The sequence below is a fragment of the Pygoscelis adeliae genome, unplaced genomic scaffold (genome assembly GCF_000699105.1).
Source record: "Pygoscelis adeliae isolate BGI_AS28 unplaced genomic scaffold, ASM69910v1 Scaffold612, whole genome shotgun sequence".
Taxonomy (NCBI): domain Eukaryota; kingdom Metazoa; phylum Chordata; class Aves; order Sphenisciformes; family Spheniscidae; genus Pygoscelis; species Pygoscelis adeliae.
The window spans coordinates 7455-32494 of record NW_008824296.1 but is presented as its reverse complement, the minus strand read 5'-3'; the positions used below and the strand labels follow the sequence as shown (position 1 = coordinate 32494).

The 25040-nt window shown below is 53.5% G+C and overlaps 1 protein-coding gene across 1 annotated transcript in view; it reads left to right on the top strand.

Moving 5' to 3' along the window:
• Positions 1–24998, top strand: part of RAB11FIP3 (RAB11 family interacting protein 3 (class II)) — a 25750-nt gene extending 752 nt beyond the window's left edge. The window contains exons 2-11 of the mRNA XM_009318848.1: positions 2675–2848; positions 10388–10423; positions 13119–13212; positions 14969–15072; positions 17162–17302; positions 18317–18398; positions 20437–20574; positions 21324–21479; positions 21910–22050; positions 23272–24998. Coding sequence (XP_009317123.1) covers positions 2675–2848; positions 10388–10423; positions 13119–13212; positions 14969–15072; positions 17162–17302; positions 18317–18398; positions 20437–20574; positions 21324–21479; positions 21910–22050; positions 23272–23385 — 1180 coding nt within the window. The 3' untranslated portion in view covers positions 23386–24998. The remainder of the gene's footprint in view (positions 1–2674; positions 2849–10387; positions 10424–13118; positions 13213–14968; positions 15073–17161; positions 17303–18316; positions 18399–20436; positions 20575–21323; positions 21480–21909; positions 22051–23271) is intronic.
• The last annotated feature ends 42 nt before the right edge of the window (positions 24999–25040 follow it).

Here is a 25040-nt window from a genome sequence, read left to right as displayed (position 1 = left end):
GAACCGCTGCTGGCAAAACTGCTCCTGGGCCTGCCTCACTTCCTAGATTTTGCAGGAAAAGTTGTTTTTTGGAGGGAAACTGGGATGCTGGGAAGGCAGGAGTGGGGGGGAATGAATAACTCCTTTAATAGTGACCCAAGGGCACCGGTCTGCGCTGAAACCTCTGGAACCATCACTAGATGTGATGGTTCTGTGCTAACGCACAGAATTTTTTTGGCCAAAACCGCACCCCCCCAGGCCCGGTCCTCTGGTGGGTACTTACAGTTCCCGTTGCTTTTAGAAAGCACCAGGCTTCCCTCCCACCCCAAAATCACAGCTGGGGAGATCAGAAACGCAGCGAGCGGTCAGTGCTGCTGGGCATTCAGTGCCGGGCCTGAAAGGGTGCTGTGGATTAGGGAAGGAATGAGATTAGCTGGCTAGGCTCACCTCGCCCCGGCGCGTTCAGCTCGGTGACAGTTAAATTGGGGATATAATCGGTTGCTGAGCTCCCCGACCACTGAGCGCAGGGTCTCTGGAGGGGCCATGGCAGCCTGCGTGCACTCCCGTCCTCTGGGGAAAATGACGTGCCTCGGATTCACCTGCCTGTAGGTATAAAATATTTCGCTTGGGAATTTTTTTTTAAGATTAAGTTGTTCTTGAGGCTTCCCCGCTACTCCCAGCGTGGGCCTGGGAAGGTCGGGTGTCCTTTGGGTGCTCTGTCCAAGTGCAGTGGTGCCTGTTACCAGGTGTGTTAAATGTACGCAAATTCCAGGGAGCCAAAAAATCAAGGAAAAAGTTCATTTGGCGTAAAGATTTGGAAGGCTTGAGACGGAAACCTCTGGAAGTCTATTCCCAAGTTGTTGGGGGCTGGTTTTGGGTGCCATCAAACCCCAGGAAGGACAACAGTTTTACACCTCTAGTGTCCAGAGCTCTTCCAGGGGACAACCCGATCAACGCAGCTGGTGGACTGAATCAAAGCTTCGACACTGCTTTTCAGTAGCTGCTAAAGCTCGACATGCCTTAGATGGTTTGAACTGAAGCGGTTATTTAGGCTGTGTGTAGTAAAGATGAGTTGGACTCTGGATCTCAGAACTGCTAGAGCCCCCGATAGGTGTGTATGAAATACTCGTACTATGTATTGCCCGAAGCATCCCGGGCTGAGGGTTTCCAGGTGCCTGATCAGATCTGCTTCTGTACAGTGCTTGTCAAACCACAGCCCCAAATTTAGAGATTCGGGGTTGGGTTTTGCTTGCAAATTAAAAATTCCACCCCCTGCCTTCTATTCCTGGAGAGATTTCCGATGCTTTCGGCAGTGGTCTGCTGGGTGCAGCGTCTGACTCACCGCTGGGGAGGATGAGTTTCTGGCGGATCCCGCTGCGGGAATAACGGTGCTTCTCAAGTGCACAGGGAGGATGTGCAGATGCCCCCAAGCTGGACAGGACTTGTCCGCGGTTAAATAGAAATCTGCTGCTGTTTTGGCTGGAGGGTCGATGTGTTTTTATTAGCGGGATAAGGGCAAATCCTTCAGATGCTGCAGGTTTTTGTCATAAACGGCTTATCTGTAATCTTTTTCTTTCCGATTTAGTACAGCAATCTAGTCATACCCCCATTTTCCCTCTCCTCGCAAGTGGATGAAGATGGGGGCATAGCCTGAAATATCAGTTTTATAAATAATGCAGTCTTTGGGTTTTTTTAGCATTGAATTTTGGAGAGGAGAATGCTGCTAGTCCCCCCAAAACACATACCTGTGGCTCATAGACACGTGGGCTGCTTTCACAGCCTGCTTCTTACAAATCCCCCCTGCCTTTTCCCCCCAGCTTGATTTTAAAATGTCTGCAGTCCTGGGCAGGAAAGTCCTCTGAGAGTGGGTGCGTACTGCCGTGGTGGCTTGACTTCATACAACGCTGTGCATGTGAAAAGACGCGTACAGAAACAATGACTTAGGTGCTGAGCTGTGTCCCCTCCGAAGCAAAAGACATCCCAGGACCTGTGCTGAGTGTGTTCAGGGTTTAGGAAGAGGCTTAACACGCTACAGCCTTCTGGAGCCAGTGTTAAAACCACATGAAACAGCATTCCCCTCTCCAAGATCGTCATGAGCACGTACAGCGTTTTCCCAGCAGGAGCAGGGAAAGGGCTCCTTTGTCTTGCCAGGGGGTCTGTCGCTGCCGGGTTTGGCAGCTGCCTGTAAACCGCTGGGATTTGTGTCACGGGGGGGGGGGCATTACAGTGTTAAACCCCGGTGCTGGGCTCTTGATAGGATTATGCGGCAATAAGCGAGCGTGAGCCTGGCACATAGGCCGACGATGTAATTCAAAACATATTTAGGGTGTGTTTGGGACATGCCGAGCTTTTTCTCTGCCGTGCTTTTGGTTGTGCCCGTGCCGTGCAAGGGCTTGCCGCCAACCCTGGGTACTGTCTTACAAGTCTGACTGCCCCCAAATCCTATGTTGCAGCTGCCAGGGGAGCTTGTGTGAAAAAGCATTGGTTTGTTGTGGAAAAAAAATTGCTGCAAAGTTTCCGGTGGCGCCTGGGCTTCCCCTTCAGTGTTCAAGGCACAGGGTGGCTTGCGCTGTAAGGAAGAGCTAGCCTGGTCTGCCGAAATGGGGGACGTGACTTGGAAAGCAGATGTATCGTGTGCAGTTGGAAAGGCTGCTGCGGTGGCCACCCTCTGACATCTTCCTCTCTGCTCCCACAGATCCCATCCGCACGACCTGCCCCTGGGCTCGGACCTCAGCCACTCCATCGTTACGGTCATTAGCGGAGAGGAGCATTTTGAGGATTACGGAGAAGGGAATGAAGCAGATTTGTTCTCGGACAGCTTGTGTAATGGGGAAAGCAGCTTTAATAGCTCCTCGTTCCTCTCTCCCAGGTAATGTTCAGCACATGTTTTAACCGGTTTCACTTGCTTAGTGTCTTCGCCTAGGCTTTGTGTGTGTGAGTTGTTTCCTTCAGGTTTGCACACCAGTTGGCCTGCAAGAGGGGGTTCCTGGCAAACTTTGGATACAACGGGATAATCGGCTCAGAAGTGGAAGAGTAGTTGCCTCCCTCAGTCTTTCCTTTTCCTGAACAGTGCCCACCCTCCCATCCAGAGGCACTGATGCCCGGCAGCAGGTGGAAGAGCAGTCTGCGTTTCACATGCGTCCAGGACGGCATCACGTTCCCACTCCTATTAGGGATGTGGCTCCTCGCAGAACCTTTTGGTAGAGAAAACTATCCCTGGTCCTGTTGGATGACAACGTTCTTCTTTCTCTTCCGTGCTTGTATTTTTGGCTTTGATATGATGCTTGGTTGGATTTGCACAAGCTGCGGCAGCCTTCCTTCTCTAGGCAGCCTAAGGGATACGTGGAGCAAGAAGCAGGCTGTAGCGTTTCCCTGCGCTCCTTGCATTAGGGTCCGAAACCAGGCAAATGTCTCCTCCAGCCCATGCAGGGTGAACTGAGGAGCTGGTATGACAGCACAAAACCTGTCAATACTTACTTTCTAAGGGGGGGGAGGAAATAAAAGCTGGAATGATCAACCACTGCTGCAGCCCACAAAGCCTCTGCGATGACCGATAACACCGGGGACGCGTTCCTCCATCAGGCAGTGCATCTCTGCACGAGGCGGGAGTGGTCTCTGCTAGCCACATGCTTGCGTGGAAGACAAGAACGTACTTTTTTCCTTTGGGATGATACGTGTTTGCTGTTTCTGCAGCAGTATAAACGTGATGTAACTTTTTTTTTGCCGTCTGCCTGTTTTCTGCCGGCTTCCCAAAGCCCTTCGTAGAGTTTGGGCAATTCTGGTTGCACAGGACTGCCAGGGAAGAACTGCTGTCAAATCTCCACACGTGTGCTTCGCTGCAGGTCAGGGCTGCCTTCCTTCTTTGCTGGTGCAGCAGCGATTTTGAAGATGTTAACTAAACCTGCGATAGGAGAGCGTTGCTGTAAAGCACGCCTAACCCATTACTTCAGGAAACCAGTGCTCCAGCGCTTGATGGGATGGGATACGCTGCAGCGGAAGGGCCATGTCACTCATCCGCGCTTGTCCTTGGATTGCACTGTGCAGAAGTGCCGAGTGTGGCTGGCTGTACTGGTGCTGCAGCATAGGAAGTGCTCTCGGATAAAAACCAGCCTCGGTGTTTGTTTTGAGTTTCTCTTTGAGCGTGGGCCTCCAACCTAGTCCAGAAGGCTCCTGGCAAGAAAATACTCAGCTAAAGGAGCTTTGCAATCAGTTCAACTCTTTCTTTAATGTCAGCCTGGAGCTCCCAGGTTGCCTGTGCTCCCAGTGTTCAAATCTTGCTCTGTCAGGGCACCGTCTCCCCTCTGCCGCTGTCTCTTTGGATCTTATCCACAAGATCGTGCTCTGCAACATCTTTCCTCTGCTGGGAGGGCCTCACTCGGCACATGGCCACGCAGCTCGTGGTGGTTATGCTGGAGACTCACTGCTGGGGCTTGCTGAGGGAGGCAGGCTGCAGATAAACCCTGCAAAACCTCCAGAGTTAAGAGTGCAGCTCTGAAACAGAGGATTTCCTCATGCCTTTCAGGTCTAGCCCTTACCTTGGATCATCACTGCATGCGTGAAGGTCCTTAGCTGATTGTTCTCTGAGATTGTGCTGTTTTTCTGAACCACAGCCCTGCCTCCCCAGTGCCTTTAAACGTAGTGAAACCGGAAAGAACTACAGGATATCTCTGGTTCAGGCTGAACTTTTTTTTTGGCTGTGGTTTGAATAGGAGGAACAGTATTGCTTGTAAACGGTCACATCGCCACTCACACTTTCCATGTTACAAGAGTCTCTAAGTGGGAATAACGTCGACAAATTTTCCTGCCGCAGCTCCAGATCTTCACCAGAGAACTAATGCAAGAGCCAGGAGCCTTCAGGGAACACTATGGGGTATCGCATTTTCCTGCTTAGTCCTTGCGTGTGTGTTTGCGATCCCTCCTCTTGGGTTGCCACCTCTTCCTTGGCGCGTCCATCCGGTAAGAGAAGTCTCTCTGCAACGCTTGGTGGGAAACGAACGGCAACTGAAAGGAAAAGCTCCTCGCACGCACCCGTTTCGGCTGCCGCTGTGCTGTGTCAGTAAGCACCGATCACCTGTGGAAGACGAACGTTACTCCAGGAGAGGGAGGCAGGACTGCTGGATATGGCGCAGAGGGTGGCAGCTTGCCACGAGGGGTAGGTGGGGACGCCCCGAGGCGCAGTGCGGTTGAGCTCTCGCCCACTCAACGGGCAAGCAACCAACGCAGCCAGAGGCCAAGTATATCTGTATGTACCTGAAGAGTTGCCAGGCTGGCCTGTGGGTTCTCCTCTACGCTTCTTTTCCCATTTTGATTAATGCTTGTTAAGATTCAGGTTCACACCTCGCCCAGGGATGCACCCAGCTGGGTGAGCTGTTTCTGCCTCCCGGCAGGGGTAAGGAGGACTCGCTGAATGGGGCTCACGTGCAGCCAAGCATGGGGGCAGAGCCCAGAAAAGGGTACATCGCTTCTTCCAGGTGCCACAAAGCTTCTGTCACCTCTTACCCTGTGCAAAGCCTGAGCAACTGAACTGACTGCTGGTGGATAATGATTATCCTGGGCCCAAACGTGCCCTAGAGGGTAGGAGGAATGTTTTTCAATTATTTTTTTCCAGGAATGGGAAGAGATGAGCAATTCGGCATTTACTGTTGTTCAGCTGCCTGTTCTAAGGGGGCTTGGAAATACTGTACAGACGGCACAAACTCAGAGGCCTGGCCCTGGGGGTGGCTGGGCTGCTGACACCCCACCGCCACCAAAAAGCGTTAATGAGGGGTTATGCAAAGGTGCTGAGCCAGGAGACCCCTCCTGGGATGTACCGCGCGCTCAGCATCTCCTGGGCCAGGACTTGCCAGTGTGTATCTGTATCACGGGCCTTTGGTTTTAAGCTTGCTTGTGTTTGCTCACACCTTTACCTGTCTTTCTTATTGAACTGCTTTGTTTTTTCACTATTAACCTTTCTTTGATTGAAGTCCGTGGCTTCCAGAAGCATGTTTCCCTGCAGAAAGGATTTGTGGTGTACATTTGGCCCCAAAGTTACACAAACTCTTTGCTGTTCAGAATTCCTTGGCCAAACTCTGTCCTGCCCAGGTCATGGCAGGTGGGGGAAATGGCTCCCTGGTTTGCCAAGTGTTGGTGAATGCCTCGGCAGCTTGTTTTCCACATCAGCAGCTGAAAATGAAAAGCTGATCGGACCCATTAGCTCCCCAGGCTGTTAAAGTCCTGTAGATCCCCGTGTCCGCTGGCTAAACGATGTTCCCTACAACGAGGCAAAGCTGCTGCTTCAGCCTCTGTGTGCTTCGCTTCGTAGGAGACAGCAGTTGAATCACAACCACCTTTCTGAGCTTAGCTTCGAAGGGAGCTCTTTGCGATGAAAATCTGACTCTGTGCATTACTGATGGTGGGTCCGCAGCTGCACAGCTAATCTATTTTTAGAGCACCCCATTGGAAAACGGTGCTCTAATGTGGACCAAAGGATGTGGCTCTTGCCCGTGGCGCCCAGTCCAGCGGTGTGAGAGTTCGGTCGGCATTTACCGAGGCAACCCGTTGCTAGAGCCTCCCGAGACAGGTTGCTTGGAAAATCATGTTGGAAGATAAACTTTGTAGCCGTGTAGGTTTGTGGAAAGCAGGCACCTCGCCTCCCCTGGGCTCTCGGCGGGGTCCCCCACAAGAGCAGCCTGGCACAGGGGTTTGAAAACGTAAGCCAAGCTTGGCTGCTCTAAGTAAGTCTCGGGGGGGAGGGTGATGGAAGTCCTGCTGATTTATAGCAACTCCATATTGACTGCGATCTGGCTTCTAAAATCGAGGGGAGAGGTGACCCAATCTGCCCTGAAGTTCTTAATTGCAAGTCTGGTGTCTCACACCAAAAGCTCCCCTGCCCAAACGTACGCTCAGCTTGTGGAAGCCACGGATGAAAATCAGCCCCGTCTGTTCTGTCCTGATAAAATGACCCTTGTGATTTCTCTAGCACCAATCCGCTCGCTGCGAAACTGCACAGCATTATCGCAGATGAAGCATTTGAGTTTTACTGTAGCCAGTGCCACAAACAAATCAACCGCCTCGAGGATCTTTCTGCTCGCCTGAATGATCTTGAAATGAATAGGTAATTGGGCTTGTGTGTGGCCATTTCAGTGTTGGGAATGATGCTCTTGAGGGGAAGACTCTCCTTGTCTTGCACAGCTTTCCTTTGCTGGTACGTTGCTTGATTCCTGGTTGCGAAAGGGGATGAATTTCACTGAATGAGGTGAGCCTCTCCAGGTGGTAAAGGTTGTAATAACATTACGGAGGGTGAGCAGAAGTTTCCTTTAATCTGAGCCGCGGAGGCTGGCAGACAATGAGAGTCTTCCCTTCTGCTCTGGGCAGACTCTTTGCATGTCCTGCTGAGTGGTGGGTGCTTCTCCACGCTCCGAGTAATGCAGTTCTTGCATCGGGACTTGAAGCCGTAAGCTGATCATGTACAGTATTTCTGTCACCAAGGAAAAGACTGCCAGGTCTTCTGGCCGGTAATACCCAGCGTGGAGGCACGCCTGAGTTGCTGGTTCAACCTGGAAGGGCAGGTACAGCCCGTCCTCCCGCTGCAGCAGTAACCTGAAAACATCAGCTTGCTCTCCGTGGCTTGGGACCTCTCCCGTAGACGCTTGCTTCGCAGCAGTAAAATCGTGTTTCACCCTGCTTTGCCAGCTGCCTGCCCACCTATGTGCCACCACTAGCCAGGTAGATGTGATAAACGCCGGGGCCTTTGCGTAGGAACTTCATGAGGTTTTTGAGGTCTACCAGCCAGCAGCTGGACTTGCTGATTTGACAAGTGGGCAGGGATTTCTATTTGTTTGTTTATTTTTTCAGCCCTGTTTGCAGTCCACTGGCTGGAAGGATGGTGGCTTTAATGATAATCATTCTGCTCGCATCTGGTGTGCTATTTCACGCCTGGTTTTTGGTCATGCTTTTGGCCTCCATCTGTCCTCTACAGGGGCAGTGTGACATGGGAGCTCTCCTGGGCCATATAGCTATGGGAAGAGAACTGGAAAACAAATAGGGGCTTGACCTTAATTTTTTTTAGTGGAAAAAGTACCTCTCTCCCTCCATCTTTCTCAGGCAAATAGTTGCCTTTGCGTTTGGAGGCCTTGAGGGTCAGTGATGGGTCTCCAGTTATGCAGTTATTAAGGGGAACGCTGGACTTCCCTGGGTGCACCAGTAGCCCCGCTCCATTTCAGGCTTTCTCCACCAAATTTACCTGCAAAGCTGAACTAACACTCCTGAGCCTCCTGTGATGGATGGGATTGCCAGAGGAGGCTTCCCTGTCCCGTGGTTTTGCGGTGGGAATTCCCCAGGCCCTTTGGGCTCAGGGCGAGTAGGTGTGATTCCTCCATCTGTGTTTGGTGTTTCCCATGCACAAATTTGCTGGAAACTTGTTCCAAGTGCCCTTGCGCGCTGACCCGATGGAAGGGGCATCGCCCACCCTCTCCGCGGTGAGGACACGAGAGGTGTCCCCGTGCAGCACACGGGATGTGGCAGGACCTGTTTGCTCCCAGCATCACCAGCAACACGAAGCCCTCGGTGCAGGGGACACGTAGGCGAAGAGAGCAGCAGAAACTGGACCAAAATCTGGGCCAAGCAGCTTCGCACCATGCCTGGCAGGCAAAGCCTGAAGACACCCGCTCCAGAGGATGCTAGCAGCTGGGGTGAAGCCCAAGCTGCCGTGAAATAGCCTCACTCTTAAAGGCTGTTGGTGTATATGCAGCATTTTACACTTGGAATAAGGTGGGGAGCCCGATCCCAGCATTGGGGCGCTGCTGCCCGAGCCCGCGGCATGGGAAGGCAGGGAAGAAATCCGCCAGGAGCTTGGGATGAACCAGTTCTGTAAAAGTATGTTTTGTTTTAGTGCCCTTGAAGCAGCGGTGGTGTGTCTTATCCCCTCCAGAGAGACCCGCGGGTGCCAGCACTGCTTTCCGATAAGCTGTTTGCGGGGAAAAATATTTTTTCCTCCCTCCGCTGCTGGGGACGTACATGACTCATTACAATTGCTGGCAAACACGGGGGCCTGACCTCCTCCCCTCGGGTGGGTGCCGAGCGTCCTTGAAGCCCGGCCAGCAGCGGCTCTTGCACTCCTTGGAAGTGTGGGGTTTGAGGATGCACTTTTGACACGAGGGCTGGTAACCCTGACAACAACCCGCTGTCAGTCATTGTTTTTTTGTTTTTTTTGTTTTTTTTTTTAAAAGAAAATTGTCCTTGGCTATTTTTAATTCCTCCTTCTAAGAACTAACGTAACTGTTGCAGCTCAAGGCAGGGATGGACTCCCAGATGATTTTTTTTTTTCCCTTTAAACTGAGCTAAGCACCAGGGAATGCAATTGCTGCTTCTCCGCTTGGGCTAGGGCTGTGTTTGCTGTCATCGTTCAGTGATGATTTGGTATCAGTGATGTGTCCCAGTGGCATCTGTTTGACAACAGTGGGTGTTTGGGTGGAAGATGAGGAGTGAGGTCCAAGCCCCGCTTGCTTCACTAGCGTGCAGCTGCATCGATCACGACTGAAGGACTGGAAGGAGCATATTAGCAAGAAGCTGTTTCTGAAAAAGGCTTTTTTTTTTTCTCAGCGGGGAGAGCCCGCAGCCCTGTCCCGAGGGGCAGGGGCAAGGTAACGCAGACCTTGGCTGTTCATACCGCGGGTCACGCTGAGTACTAGCTAAACCCTGACCGCTGTGGTATGGTGGCAGCTGGCTCGGGCATACGCAGAGCCGGGTTGTGTGATCTCCGTCAGTTATCTGCGCAAAGGAGAGCTTGTACCCGTCCGCAGCGATTATAACGGTGCCCGTGCTTAAAATCTAGAAAGGGACATGATCAACAGCTCCTAAAATCTGAGCTACACGTAGGCAGCAATTCTCTGGTGATCCAGAGCCAAATAGCGAGAATAATCTTTGTGAGAAGTGCAAACCCGTGTGCGGAAGGATGGAAGTGCCCGTTTGCAGGCGGGAGGTGCGCCCTGTCCCCCAGCTGCCGGGCAGGGAGCTCCCAGGGGGGCGGCAGGGGAGGGAGGGCTGGGGTGCTGCGGGGTGCGGGAAACGTAGCTCGGTCTGCCATCGGTGCTGGGCTGAAGCCCACCAAACTCATTCCTATTATTAGCACTTTCCTTGGGGATCAGCTTTCAGGACGGGGATCGACCGGTGAGAGGATACCGTTGCTGGAGGCGGTGAGGTTTTCTGCAGTGCTATGCCATTTGGTTCGTTACCAACGGGCTGTTAAATACGTGAGCGGTTTCCTCGTCTCCTTTTACTGGGGTGGCCGGGCTGTGCGGGTGGTGCATGCCGCGTGGGCGCTCCCCTGCCATAGCAAAGGATGTGCCCCGGAGTGCTTGCAGTTTCCTGTTTCCCTTGCTCTCCACTGTCAGCTTTCCTAACTCTTTCCTGTTTTTTCTTCATTTTGCAGTCCACATAAAAGGCTCTCAAGCAAGAAGGTGGCAAGGTAAGCTCATACTCGTATTACTGCGCGGTGAGAGGGGTGCCCGTACTAGCTGCCGGGCCCACGGAAGGAAGGCTGTCGAAATAAGTTTGCAGTGTTGTACTTCTGGACGTGTTGCATAGCGCTGGGGAAAAGCGGGTTTAACTCTGATATAGTTTGGAACGGCTGTTTTTCTGAAATGAGGATTTCTCACTCACGCACGCAGCTGGAGGCTGGTGTCAACCTGACTTTTTACCAGGGCAAAAGTAGGGGTACTTTCCCCTCTCCATCCTGCCAGTGCCCTAGCAGGGGGCACGTGGAGCGGGAAGGAGTCTCTAGAAGGGCATGTCCCTCTGGGCTGCTTGACTGGGCTGTCTCCTCCCCAGTGTCACCGTGGTGGGTCTCTAGGATCTCTAGAAGACCGGCCCAGTCAGTACACCCGCTTGGAGGGATTTCTTCAGCACCCCAAAAAAGCTAGTCGTCTTGGATGACTCTCTTGGCTCTGTTTTTATTTTGCTCAGTGTAATCCTTGGCACTTAACTTTGCACCCTGGGGTCTAAAGTTGTGCTGCTTCTGTCCTGCGGGACCATCTCGCGTGATGCCATTTGTGGGCATTTTTATCCCTGCCTGCACAGGAAAAACTGCAGAGTTTGCTCTGAATCACGGGGGCAGAGGGTCCATCCCCTCTCGATGTTCACCTTTCCTGTCCCGGCTTCACCGTCCCTCCTGTGTCATCGTGCTTTTAAGAATATACTGAGGCTTACCTTAGCTGTCCTGCCTGCCTCTGCCCTGCTCGGGAGGGAGATTGCCCTCTGCAGTCCTTGGCTTTCTCTTTGCTCATTTCCGAGCAGGGCAGGGATGCTGCAGAGGAACAGGCAGCTCGTTTTGGGTGATGCTCGTACCCCCGTGCGCTGGCACTCAATCTGCTCCCTGCGCTGACCCGAGCAGCTTCTGTACACCTCTCCCTCCCGGCTGTGCTCTCACAGCTTTCCCTTCTCCGTTTTTCCTGCGGTCAGCAAGTCTTCCCTGGCACGATTTCGCCTCCTGGCGAGGAAGCAGGTCCTTGATACTACATTTCCCAGTTCCGGTCATCTTACTTTCTAGATCTTTGTGGAAAACACTGGCAGGAAAGAAGGTTGAAGGGAGCAGCCTGTCCCCAGTTTTCCTGTTTTGGGTCTAGTTTTTGTCCTGTGTCTGGCAGAGCAAATCTGGGGAGGATCTGAATTAAGCTTTTGGGAATGGAGATGCCCTGTCTATGGGGGATTGAGCCCTCCTGGCCCTTTGCATTTATAAGATGCTTTTCTGAGGCTGGGACTTGTGGGCTTATGTAAATATTGGTTAATTCAAGAGCAGTCGAGTTTAGTTTGTGGTAACAACGGAGGTAACAGGGGTTTGCTGTGAGTAGAGCCAGATACTTAAGATCAGCCCAAAGAAAGCCCTTTGTTGCAGATACTGTAATTACTGAATAATACCAAAACACTTGCTTTTAAGAAATTGATTTTTATTTTGGTAAGGGCTCTTTCCTGACTTTTGTTATCCAGGTTCTGCCAAGAAATCTCAGCTGCTTAGGCCCTGTTGTGCTTGGCATGATTTAAATGACAAATGTGCCCAAGACTTCATGATCTAAATATATACTCAGGGTGAGGATGCAAAATAAGGCTGGTACTCAGCTGTGGTCTCTTTGGTAAATGCCAGTTATGCTTCATGAATATTTGCATGAGCGTATTGTGTAGCAGGGTGAACTGGGGAGCCCAGGTTACAAATTCCTTGGAAAACTGAGGTTCAGAGAGCCCTCTGTGGTTTTCTCGTTCACCTCCTGCTCAAAGCGGTGCTGGCTTCAAAGGGTGGATCGGGCTGCTCGTCGTTTGTGTGGCAGTGGCAGAGCAGAGTGGTTTTCTCCAGGCAGCATCTGCCTGGCGTTCACGGAGCTGGAATACAACCACCCCTCCCCATGGCAATAGCGGTTTCTTGTGCCACGAGACGATGGAGCTGATCTGCAGCGATAACACGAGGAGGATTAAGTGCAGATCAGCCCCTCCATGGGGTGTCCTTTAGATCGCTGCAAAGCTGTGGACACCAATGTCGCAAGGCCTTGCTAATGATTAGCTCGCTCTCGGCTGTGGCGGCCAGTGCGGGGAGGTGGGCTGGGGTGTTTCGCAACAGGTTTGGGGTTTTTTTTTCTCCCCTCCCTCCCCTTACACCCGCTGCTCCCCACCTCTTATTAACCTTATCAGTGGCTAGAGCAGAGTACTCTGTCCTGGATAATACGCGGCTTTTGTATGTTCATAAAAAAAAGAAAGTGAAAAGAGTGAGCTCTTATCTCTTCCCATTCCAAAGAGCAAGAACAAATGATCATGGTATGAAGTCCCATCAGCATGTGTCCACGTCTGCGCTTCCCTCGCAGGGCACGTTCGTTCAGCCGGTAAGCAGCCGCCCGCTCAGCCCTGTTATCCAGGCGTGCCGAGGCGGTGAGCTTCATTGCCCGTTGGAGCTTGCGGTGGTGAGAAGGACCTGGCCCATGCCGTCCTTTGCTGTAAATCCTGCAGCCCAAGAAGGAGCAGTGCTACTAAATCCCCTTGGAAAAGGAGGTGGCAGCTGAGGAGGGGAGAGAGGGGACTGTATCCTGCAAGGGCGGTTGTCATCTGAAATTGCCGTGTCCTGCGATGTTCGCTCTAATGTTCGTGTTGCTGTGGGTTGGGGTGGTTTGTCTCTGTTACAGACAGTTGCATCAGACGAGCACGCTGTCCGTGGGGGTGATGGAAGGGTCTTACCGGGATACGCTGGAGTGTACAGAAGAGGACATCACGGACAAGGTAAGAGTAGTGCTGTCTACGCTATCCTGGAGCATGTAGAGGCTTGCGATGCTCTGAGATCCCCAGGCAGGAGTTAGGCTGAAGCTTCTCTTACTGCGGCACTGGGTAGATCAGTGCAGGTGGGAAGTACGAAGCCCTCCAGAATTGAGGGGATGGAGAATGAGAGTGCTCTGAGCTGAATGGCAGAGGCCCCGTGTTGAGTCAGGAGGTGGCACTGGTGCCTTCTCCCGGGGGTGGAGGCGTGCTGCCCTGTTTGCAGTGTGGGTGGTTGCCCTCCAGCTCGCCGGGAGGAGGGGGTAGCTGTTTGCAGGCTGTATTCTCACTTCTGCTTCACGTAATAAGATGTTCTCAGATTCTGCTTTTCTGAGATGAACAAAGTCGCCTGATGCGAAACAAGGACTTCCTTTCCTTGGCCTTGGCATGCTCTTGCCGTTGCTGCTCGTGCCGTGAAGATGTAAAGCTGACTTTGTGCTGGTCCTGTTGGATTTTACCGGGGTGTTACGAGAAAAGGATTGTAGGGCAAGATGGGAGCGGGGCAGGAGCACAAGAAAGCTTTTGTTTGAGCCCCCCCAGTTAAAACTAGCTAAGGGAAAGCAGGAAAGGTAAAGATAGGTGAGTTGTGGCTTGTGTAAGCATTTGCTGCAGTCCCAAAACTCCTTGAAAAGGGCTTTTTAATTCTGGAATCACAAATAGCTGCATGGAGCAGAACGTGAAAGGGAAATACATATGTGTGTGGCTGCACTCTGCTATAACTGTCTTTTATGCATTACCTTTAAAAAAAATTCTTAAAAATTAACATTTTTCCAAGTCTGAAAGGTGAATAAAACGTTCCTGAAGACATCTGGCTTGGGAAACCATGTATGCACTTCTGGGAAAGGCCTTGTGTCCCTCCATGTTTCTTTTCTTAATACACTTGCATGTCGCTTGCCCTTCTCCCCAGAGCGATGGTTCGGGTTTTGCAGACGTGCTCCTAACTGCCTCTCTTTCATGATTGTTCTTGTATGGGTGTATGGGATTTTTGGGACCGCGAACTCTGTCCTTCTGCAGTTCCCCACCCACCCGCGCTCCTGCTTGGGTGGGAAGTGAGGGGCACTCCCGGCCCCCTTTGCTCTTCAAAGTTGTGCGCTATTTAGGGAAAGTGAATGAAAATGCAAATACAGCTGAAAAAAGCCCCGTATAGGTACAGGGAGAAAATACTCATCTCCGATCCTTTCCCACCAGCTAGCATTGTTTCCTCCCATGTGGCTTCATTTACATATAGCTGTGAACCCAGGGTCCTTCAGTCCTGTTTCAGGCAGCTGGTGGTTATCCCCAGCCTCAGGGCTGCACTTGGATGCGGCGGAGCTCTGGTGATCCAGCTGGGGTCCCTCCCTCTAGACCTCCATGTAGGATGTCATCATTACTGAGAAACCGGGGTGTAAAAGGATGTTTTAAAAGGATGCTTTAAATCAAGGCATGGCTACCTGATTCCAGTGGCAACCAGCTATTTGTAAGTAGCTCGCCCAGGAGCAAGACCCAGTGATGGCTCCCACAGCTCAGGCTGCCTTGTGCAGTGAAGAGCGGGACGCAGGTAATGCCAGGAGCTGTGTCGGGGTGGCCGGCTCTGAATCGGTGCAACAAACCGAGGCAGCCCTGAAGCGAGCGGAGAGCCCCTGCACGGCGTGCTGGAGGTGGTGGGAGTTGCTCTGGCACTTGGTGCCGCTTTGCCAGCGGGTTTAAGCACGGGGGGCTGATCCTCCCCTCTCCCGTCGCGCAGGTAGTCTTTCTGGAGAAGCGGGTGACGGAGCTGGAGAAGGACACTGCTGCTAATGGCGAGCAGCACAGCCGCCTCAAGCAAGAAAACCTGCAGCTCGTGCACAGGTAAGGGAGCCCAGCTTGTGCCATGGCCAAAAGGCAGCTTAGCATCGCCTGTGGTGCCTTTTTCTTTTCCCCCTCCGCATACAGCAGCACCCTGTGCCTTCCCCGCAGGCCAGCTGTCTGCCTGCACGCAGGCAGGAGCTGCTCGGGAGCTGCCGGAGCGTGTGGGGAAAGGAGGCAGCAGGAGAGGAGGGAGACGGACAGAAAATAGCAGGAAAGCTTCACAGCTCTGCCCTTGACGATCCGATCCCGCCCTGGCAGAGAGCAGCCGCGGTTAAATCCAGCCGGGGTTCAGGCTGCCCCCTCTGCACGAGGGCCGTGCGTGGGATCACGGCATCCTGCACGCGCTTTTTTGGGGTCTCTGGGAAATTCCCAGGAGCGCAGGAAGCGGCTTGCAGCTCAGCCGGGACAAATGGCAGATATCTCCTTTTGCAATGTTCTCCTCGGATGCACGTAACCGTAACAGTGCTTCTTAGATCTTTTTTTTTTCTATCTTTTTTTTTAATGTGCTTCCCCGCCCCACGAGTCCATCCTGAAAGGTCTTTGTGGAGCTCTGGAGCTCCAGGGGTTGGCTCAGAGGACCGCAGGGGCGTCATGCTTCTTGGAAAGCTTCCCATTCAGGGAGGATGTATACTTCATACTCACTCTGTATGGACTCTTTCTGGCCCTTATTTCACCCGTTAGGTCTGGGTGGAAGGTACAGCACGGTCCCTACTACCCATCTCTACCCTCCCCACAGCCAGCCTTGATCCTGTTCCTTTCGGATCCTGGCTGGGGTGTAGCCCTTTGGATTCCATTTGATGTAATTGCTGTCTTTACTAATCCGGCAGGCTTCTCTCTTCCAGCAGCTTATTTATCCTTGGCAGATAAACCAGCAGGAGTTTATCTATAGGGCTGTAAGACTGTTAAGTAACAATCGTGTCAGGGAACCGAGCGATTCAAACAAAGGTTTCTCTAAGCCCTGATAAACTTCGCAGCAAGGGAAATGTTTTCACTTTAGCGGCTTGGCCCAGAAGTGTCAGTCGGCTTTTAATCAAGTAAAGCCCCAAGTGTACTCGTTGCTGGTTGAAGAATAGGTTCTTCTGGCAAAAGCCTTCCCCACCTGCCTATGCAAAGCGATTGCATAAACTCCAGCACGCCAGCCTCCTAGCCAACCTCAGCTCTCGGGCCACTGCTGGGGTCGGGTGATTTACTGCAGCGCGGGAGCGTGGGCCACCTCTGCCTGCTTCGGAGGGCAGGTGGGCCTGCTGGCAAAGATCCCTGTCCTGTCCGAGCAAACGCGGCCGCTGCCTGCGCTGTCACAGTCTCTGGACCGCGTGGAAGTTGCCGTTACGCTGACACGCAGAGAGGGTTGACCTGCAGATCCCGTGTTTTTTTGCTGGGGACATGAGAGAGTGAAAAGGAGGAGGATTGGGGCTGTCGTCTTCCTTTCTCTAGGCAACGAGACTACTTCAGGGCAGAGCAAAGGAGCCCAAAATGCTAGAAACAGCTGAAGGAGGATTTCTCTGCCATGGCCACTACAGGCGAAACCACAACCCTGGGATTTACGGTTGGATTCGATGATCTTAAAGGTCTTTTCCAACCTAAATGAGTCTATGATTCTATGAGATTCCGATTAAGTAGCTTGTTCTGGGTGATGCTGTGACTGTGACCCACAGGCTGTGGGTTATAAAATGATTACTGCGCTTTCACCCTCGCCTCACCCCCTTGTTGGCCTCCCCCTTAAAAAGGGTTTTGATGCAGCCTGGAGACTTAAAAAAACTAGACAGAGCCAATACCAGCATGTACCACCTGGCTTGTTTTATTTGACTGTCATGTTGGTCAGCAGTAGCGTCCTGGGGGGTTTCATGGACCGGGTTGCTTTCCCACCGCATCTGCTGGGACAAAGTGAAGCCCTCATATACACTTGCTGCTTGAGATGGCGATAGGTGGGCTTCCCTGGAAGCTTGCTCTATTTTACGGTCTGCTTCTCCCAGCTCTCCTGTGCGGTGGGAGAAAGGCTGGGAAGAGAGTCTGATCCTTCCCTTGGGATGGCAGCATGGCGGGGGTGAGCCATCAGGAATGGTTAATCCTCTCTCTCTCCTCTCTGCAGAGCAAATGCTCTCGAGGAACAGCTGAAGGAGCAGGAGCTGAGAGCTGACCAAACACTCCTGGAGGAGATCAAGAAGCAGAGGGAGCTGCTGAGCAAAATGGAGAGGGAGAAGAGCATTGAGATTGAGAACCTGCAGGCCAGGTGGGGCTGGGGCAGGGCTGGGTGGTGGCAGGTCTCCTGGACCCGCATGTACGTGCTGGAATACGTGTACGGGCTGCCGCTTTGCAACTGCAGCCTTTGGGGAGACAAAGCACGGTAGACAGTGAGTTAACTTGGTTAAAGGTGTAACTAAAGTCATTATAAACCCTGAGTTTTGGCTACTTCTCCTACCTTCATTCCAAAATCAAGCCTCTCCGTGAGCCTAGTCTCAGACTCTTTATTTGAATTTCCCTGATGCAGTTTAAATTTAGCTCACATCCTCTATCCGTGCGCCTGCCCCACCGTGTGTGAATGAAGAGGTGGTTTGTTAGTGCTTGTTCCCGTGAATAGACCCATGGAAGTACGTTTGATGCTGTCTTCCGCCTTCATGGAAACAGGCAAATACCTGGGAAGGAAGAGTTGTCCAAGAGGCAGTGTCCCGGACAGGGTGCTTCCTGCTGCCTGTTGGCTTCCAAAAGGGAAAAATGGTGGGGAGAGGTTTCACTTATTTGACAGGGTTTTTGCTGCTTTCCCAGAGTGTGTTTTGCTATTGTTCAACCCTTGCAGTAAATGAAAGATGAAGGCAGTGGGGTTTTTTACTGGGCTTGTAGTAGGATAGTTACCATGACAAACGGATGTTACTTTACCTGGCGAATGCAAAGCTGAAGCCCTCTCTGAACCCCTGCTCTGACTCTGCCCAGGCGATGTGTCTGCTTTTTGGTGCCTAGTGCTGAGCCTTGCCCATGGACTGATGAAGCCCTTGGCCTAAAGAATAGCGTTGACCTGATTGAGAAGGGCATGGCACTGGACAGCGGACTTGCCAGAAGTCGTGTGGATCCCCGCTTTTTCCCCTGGGAGTAGAAATAGTGGAAGTCTCAGGGTTTGCTTTGAAAAGATAAATCCCTGCTGGCTTGCCTTCAGCAGGTCCTGGTTTAATATTCCTAGTGATGTTTCAAGCAAGTCTCCTACACTTGGGACGCTTGGGTGAGTTTCTTAAACATCTCTTTACTGTTGCAGGCTGCAGCAACTGGATGATGAGAACAGCGAGCTGAGATCCTGTGTCCCTTGTTTAAAAGCTAACATTGAAAGACTAGAGGAGGTGAGGACCGTGCGTGCTTGGGGTCCCCAAGCCGGAGCTGTGTTTCTGGGTTCCCGCCTGCTGCCTCGCATGGCCGGAGCTGAAATTCTCATTTACGGGAAGGGCCTACGTGAGATCCATGTAACATAACGAGCAAATCAGCTGCTTCTGCCTTCCAGTCCCTGCAGACCTCACCTCGGACCAGAGCTGTCCCATACCACTTATCCGTGCAGGTTCCCAGTGTTTGGCTTGGAAGCTGGGATTAACAAACCCCTAATAAATCTCTCTGTGACAGCGCAGCCTGCGTGAAGCCACAGCGTGCAGTGGTGGCAGCCCTGTCCTGGCTGGTTAGGAGGGGACTCGTGCCCTCTTGTGGAAGCTTGTCCCCATCCCTGCGGCTGCAGCCCGCAGCGGGACAGTCCACTGGAAGGGAGGAAGAGGAGCAGGCATGCTTCATCTCCGTGTCCTGCCCGGGCAGATTCGCCCTCACTGGGATTTGCGAGTTGAGTCTTCAAAGCACCGTGTTATCTCCCAGATCCTCTCCCCTCTCGCTCCGCTCAGGATTCAAGGCCGTGCAGGTGCTGACAGGGCTGGGGTGGGAGGCTTGCCGAGGCGACGCAGTCTCCGTGGGATGGAAAAGATCCTCATTTTTGGAGAGAATGTGGGTTACAGGTGTAACATCTGGTACAAAGGCTGCGTTTTGTTTCTGTTCAAGCTTGTGGCAGATGTAAGATTAAAATTTAAGTGAAATCAAACCTCTCTGCCCCGCTGAAGGCCCTCAAGCATTTCATCCACTCACAGTCTTTGAGCCTGCGGGAGAGCGCTGCAGCTCCATTTCTACCTGACCCAGCCAGGGTGAAGCGGTCTCTGTCTGCCAAGACCTTGTAAGCACAGTGCATGGAAGCTGGGGGTAGGAAAACCACTGTCGGTCTGAGGATGAATTTCCTGCCTAGGTGTGTTTCAGCCACCCGAAGTTGGTTTTGATCCTTAATCTCTCTGCAGAGTGGTGCTGCTTTTCTCCAGTTAATGGGATTAACGAGGAGTGAGAGGTGCAATTGCTGCCCCTCCGTGCCGAGGAGAGGAGTCCTGCTGATGAACTGCTGTCTTGTCCAGTGTCTGAAATCAGGATTTTGTTGTCAGCGTTGCGTTTCCCACTGGTGTGGTGCTTTTGGTCCTCTGCTCCATGGACCAGGACACCACTCACAGTGGAGCTGGAGCTCCCCCTCAGAGCTGCTCCTCACCTCTTCGTGGCATGGGCCATCCAGCACCAGCGTTGGCTGGGGTCTCGTGGCATTTTTGGCTTTCTGAAAGCCAAAACCTTCCTCGTGGGAAGAGCCAGGCTGGAAGCTGTGAGCCTGGGGAGGGGGTGAATTGGTCATAGGCAGAAGGGTGCTGCCGTACAGGGAAGTGTCCTGCGCAGGGCTGTTGTCATCACCAAGTGACAAGCTTTACCGGCCATCTCAAACGTTCAGCCAAGGCTTTGAGTATAAGAAGGGGACAGAGTGGGAGAGCTGGGCTGTATGTTTCACATCCTGGCTTGAATTGGTCATATTCCTTCTTGGATCAGTCAGTTAAATTCTTTCGTATCTGAAACCAAGAATGAGCATCTCTAGAGTGGCTTAAGATCTTGGATTCATGGCTTTTCTGAAATTCAGACCTAAGGAGCCTTATGATTTAATGTCTCTTCTTGGCCTGTAGCCCCTGTGCTGGCCCCAGTCCCACCCAAGCCGTATCGCACGCCAGCATCGCGCTGCCCAGAAAGCCACACAAGTGCAGATATTTGCCTGCGTGCGCTTATTCTTGAGTCATCTCTTATTACCTCGCTCTCTTAGCAGTGCTATTTTGGTGCGTGGCTCTTCTTGGTGCTGCCAAAGCACTCGAGCTCTGAAGCGCTCAGACAGCAAATGAAATCCCAGCAGGCAGAGCATCCAAATGCGTCAGCGAGAAGAGCCTTCCCCGCGGTGCTCAGCGTGTGCCGTGTCCTTGAGCGAGTGGGAAGAGCCCTGGCAGCGCCGGAGGAAGACACGCCTTGTGACTATTGCCTTTCGTGTCGTTACAGGAGAAGCAGAAGCTGCTGGATGAGATCGAAGACCTCACTGTGCAGCTCACAGAGGAGCAGGAGAAAAAGAGGAAGATGGGGGACAAGCTGAGTCAGGAGAGGCACCAGTTTCAGAAGGAGAAGGAGTCGACGCAGGAGGTAAGTAGAGTTGGGGCTGCCTGCCACAGCCCTGTCCTGCTAGTCCCCCACATTAGGGCTATGTGGGGAAGCTGGCCTTGGCAGCCTCTCCAAAAATAGTTATACCTGGAGCATTTGGTCCTGCCTGGGCAGAGAAAGGTAGTACAGCAGCTTAGCTATATAACATATGTTGCTTTTGCCTGCGTTAAAATTCAGCCGAGCGTGTCTGCATCTGCAAACCCAGTGGGGCTGTGCCACCCTGGCCCCTTCCCGCGAGGGCCCGTTTCTCTTCTGCGTTTCCAGGTGTCTGTGTGGATGGTAATTCCAGCTGGAGGCTCAAACAGGGCTTGCTGTTGCGATAGAAAAGGAGCTTTGGGCCTCCAAGTGGAAATTATTGTCAATTTGGCGATGCTAAGAGCACTCGGGTGAGATGGGGATTCACGGTGCTGTGGCAGGAGGGAGCTGCCCAAGCAGGTGCCCACGTTGCTGGAGGGGGGTCAGTCTGTCTGTCTGCTGCTGCAGACCTGGAGCCAGTGTCTTTGGTGCTCCAACAAAGTCCTCCCAGGGCTGCTCTCATGTATTTAAGTAGCTTCCCCTCTCCTGTTCGTTAGAGGCGTGGGGGAGGAAGGGGAAGCCATCTGCATCCCCAGAAAGGGTCTGTTCAGTGACGGGGTTGCTCCCAGCTGGGGGACAGCCCATCTGTCACACCAGCCATGACCAGGACACGCAGGAGATGCGGCACTCGGTTGTCCCCTTCCCTTGTCCTGCAGCTCATTGAGGACCTCAGGAAGCAGCTCGAGCACTTGCAGCTCTTCAAACTGGAAGCTGAGCAGCGAAGAGGCAGGAGCAGCAGCATGGGGCTCCAGGAATACAACAGCAGGACGCGGGAGACGGAGCTGGAGCAAGAGATCAAGCAGCTCAAGCAGGTAGGCAGGGCTGGGCAGGGAGGGAAGCGTCTTGGCTGCTCGGTCTGCAAAAGGGGATGCCGATTCCCTGACACCGAGGAGTGGTCGGGGGGGCCCGGGGGCTCCCTCCCGAGGAGCTGACTGTGGATCTGGCTGCCCACTGCTTTCTTGCTTTCCTGTCCTGGGACAGGAGAGGTTGGCTCCTTCCTCTGAAGGACGGCACGTACACTCAAAAGCCCCTCTCTCTGCTGTGTCCCCTGGATCTCCCCAGCACGTTGTGTGTTTCCAGAGGTTCTCCAGGCTCTGTGAAATCGGAGGCAGGAGACAGAGTGCTGTTCCCAGCGCTGCGTGAGCTGCTGGTTAGGACGAAAGCCCCTGCCTTCCCTGGCCGGTTCTGCTCTGGGGGCACCATGTGCTTCAGCACCATCTGATGTTTGTCTGTTGTGAACAGGATAACAGGAGCCTGAAGGAGCAGAACGATGAACTGAACGGGCAGATCATTAACTTGAGCATCCAGGGAGCCAAGAACCTCTTCTCAGCCTCCTTCTCTGAATCCCTGGCAGCAGAGATCAGCTCAGTCTCCAGAGACGAGGTACGTGCAACGGGGTACTGCTTACCTCAAACCACATCTTCCCGGTGTGGCTGGTGTTGCTCCTCCTCTCTCAGCCAACCGAGGGCCTGGGAGGAGCTGATGTGGCCCTGTCTGTGGTACGGCTCGCTCCCAAAATGCACTTGAAAGCTGTCGTGAGCAAAGAAATACCCACGCAACTATTTGAAGAGCTTGCAGGACTTACCCTGCCTGCCAGCCCTCCTTCATGGGACTAGGGGAAGCTGCTCCCTTCTAATTTGCTGATACTGGCAGCTCCGCTTTGCCTGCCCTGTGACTGCCTTCCTCTTCCTGGGACAGACCAGTGAGCACGGAGTGTGCGTGTCTGTCTTTAGCTGTCTTAAAACAGATCTTAAAGATCTTGGCTTCTCTGGCACGTGCTCTCCCTGCTCCGTGGCTGTACCCTGGATACTGGTGTGCGAGCCCGTGTAAGTGTCAGAATTATATCTTTCAGACCCTGAGAAGTGTAATGGGAAAGCACACATGTTTTGGGGGCCAAAGGGAGATGCGATGCTCCCTGCTTTCTCCACGGTCCCATCTGGCTGAGAAATTGAGGATGGACAGGAGTGAGCAGGGCCAGTAGCTGAGGACATCTCCTCATCTTGGGGGGATGGGAGGATGGGAGGCTGGGGGGAGCCCCAGAGATACCAGTACATATTCCCCTAGCAGTTGGGCATCTGGGTGCCAGGCTCAGCCTGCCGTGCCTACGCTCCCCACGTGGGGCTCTGGTTTCTGTGGTTGAGCACCCACTTGCACGGTTTGAAGATCTGGGGATGCAGGAGCATCCGTCAGGGGAGACCCGCCGGGGGTAAGGGCATCCCACAGGCCAGGAGCAGGGAGTTCAGCTGGGTGTTACGGAGCCTGCGGGAGTCGTTGGCAAACCGCCTGGTCCCTGGCAGTCACGCCGTGAAACACTCGTACGTGGCCAGGAACAGCCCAAGCCAGAACGAGGAAGGGGGGGAAACCTCCGTGGGTCCACAGAGCCGCGAGAAGCCCCGCGTACACTCAAGAGCCCCTCTCTCTGCTGTGTCCCCTGGATCTCCCCAGCACGTTGTGTGTTTCCAGAGGTTCTCCAGGCTCTGTCGAATCGGAGGCAGGAGACAGAGCGCTGTTCCCAGCGCTGCGTGAGCTGCTGGTTAGGACGAAAGTCTGTCCCTGGGCAGCGGCAGGCTGTGACCGCTCACTCCCTTTCTCCCTCCCTTGCAGCTCATGGAAGCAATCCAGAAGCAAGAGGAGATCAACTTCCGCCTGCAGGATTACATCGACAGGATCATCGTGGCCATCATGGAGACGAATCCCTCCATCCTGGAAGTGAAGTAAGGGCGGCCAAGAGCCGCCGGCTGTGCGCTCGTCGATGGGTGTGGATCTGGTGCTCTGAGAGGCTAAAGAGGGACCCGAAACGTCTTTGCTCTTGATGAAGGCACAAGGAAGCATCGCGTCGGATTGGTGGGTGAATTAGCCAGCGGACCAGGGGAAAAAGAAAATCGGCAGCAATGCTTTGTTGTCTGACTCTGTTATTTTGAAACCCTTCTGGTTTTGAGGGGTGAAAGGGAACCTGGAGAAGAAACACAGGCAACGGACAGCCGGAGGAAGGACCCGCATCGGCCCCGCTACCCGTGAAGCTGGGAACTGTCCTGACAGCGGCGTCAGACCCTCTGGCGTGCGGGGTGCGAACAGGAGCTGTAAGGAGAGGATTTCTCTGAACTGCGGGATAACGGGACGGAGGAGGAAGCGACGGAGCTGATGTTTTTTCCCTTGCTGCCCTGTCCCGCCCAAGTATCTGCTTTGCCAAAGTGTCCCTGACACACTCACTCACTGGGGCAGATCTGGGAAAGAGGGAAACGCGTCCCGGACTTGTAAAGGTGGTTTTTTGGTTTTGTTTTTTTTTTTAATTAACTTAATGCAAATGTCCTCATTCAGCTGGCGCAGTTAATCCTTGCCCTGCCGCTTCTGCTCGGGAAGGGGTTGCGTAGAGAGAGCTACCTGGCTCTTCTCTCGCTCGCCGGTGGCAGAAGGAAGCAGGGGAGCAGCCGTTTTCGGGACAGGGCGTAAGCGCGCTTTGTCACCTGCCTCCTTATTTATTTTTGCTGTCCGTGGCTCACTACCGTCGGCACGCCTTGGTGTTCCTGGCTCTGCTGCCCTCCTCCCCCCTCCCGGCTCTTCTGCCAGCCGCTGCGGGGTCTGCGGGCATCTGTTGAGCCGGGCTGGCTCTGGGAGGAGAGGTCCCCTCGGCCCCAGCTGCAGACACACGGGTGCTGTCTGTCCAGCCTGCAGCGACTGGGGGAAAGGCTGTGACTCTTCAACTTGCACTGGAGGCTGTTCCTGGCCCCCTCTCCCTGTCCCGGCTTGGCTCGCCTGGCGCAGCACAGGGGCACGCAGCGGCCGAGGGCGGTCGGGGTCAGGTCTGGACCCACTGTGGGAGCCCCAGCCGGAGAGAGCCGAGCTCTCCACGTTGCCTCCCAAGGTCCCTGGCCTGGGGACAGTGGCCTGTGCCATTCCCACCCGGAGCAGGGCTCTGCTGGTGATAGCTGCAGTCCTGGAGGGAGAGCCCGCTCCGCCTGCCTTTCCCCGCTGTTTCCCTGTGCTGCGGCAGGGGACGGAGCCGCTGCTCTCATTTCTCAGCCCCTGGCATCAGCCTGGGCTGAAATCTCTATGCCGTTGGGGAGAGGAGACCAGAGAATACAACAGCAGCTCCCTGGGAAACAAAAGCCATGTTTACATCAGACAGCTTTTGGCTTGCTGGCACAAGCGGCCGCGGTGTAGCGTGACCCCAGGGAGCAGCCACTTTAACTGACCCGCTCCTCTCCGGCTCCCGGGAGGAGACAGCCGGCAGACTCCCAAGGATCCAGCTTCAATTAGTACATCGGGCCCCAAAAAGCAGTTCTTTTTCTTGCTTGTCAGGTTTTAGAAATGCCAGAGTGGCCTGAAAACAGAAGCCACAGCGATCCCTTGGTCGCCGGTGGGGGGGGGCCTGC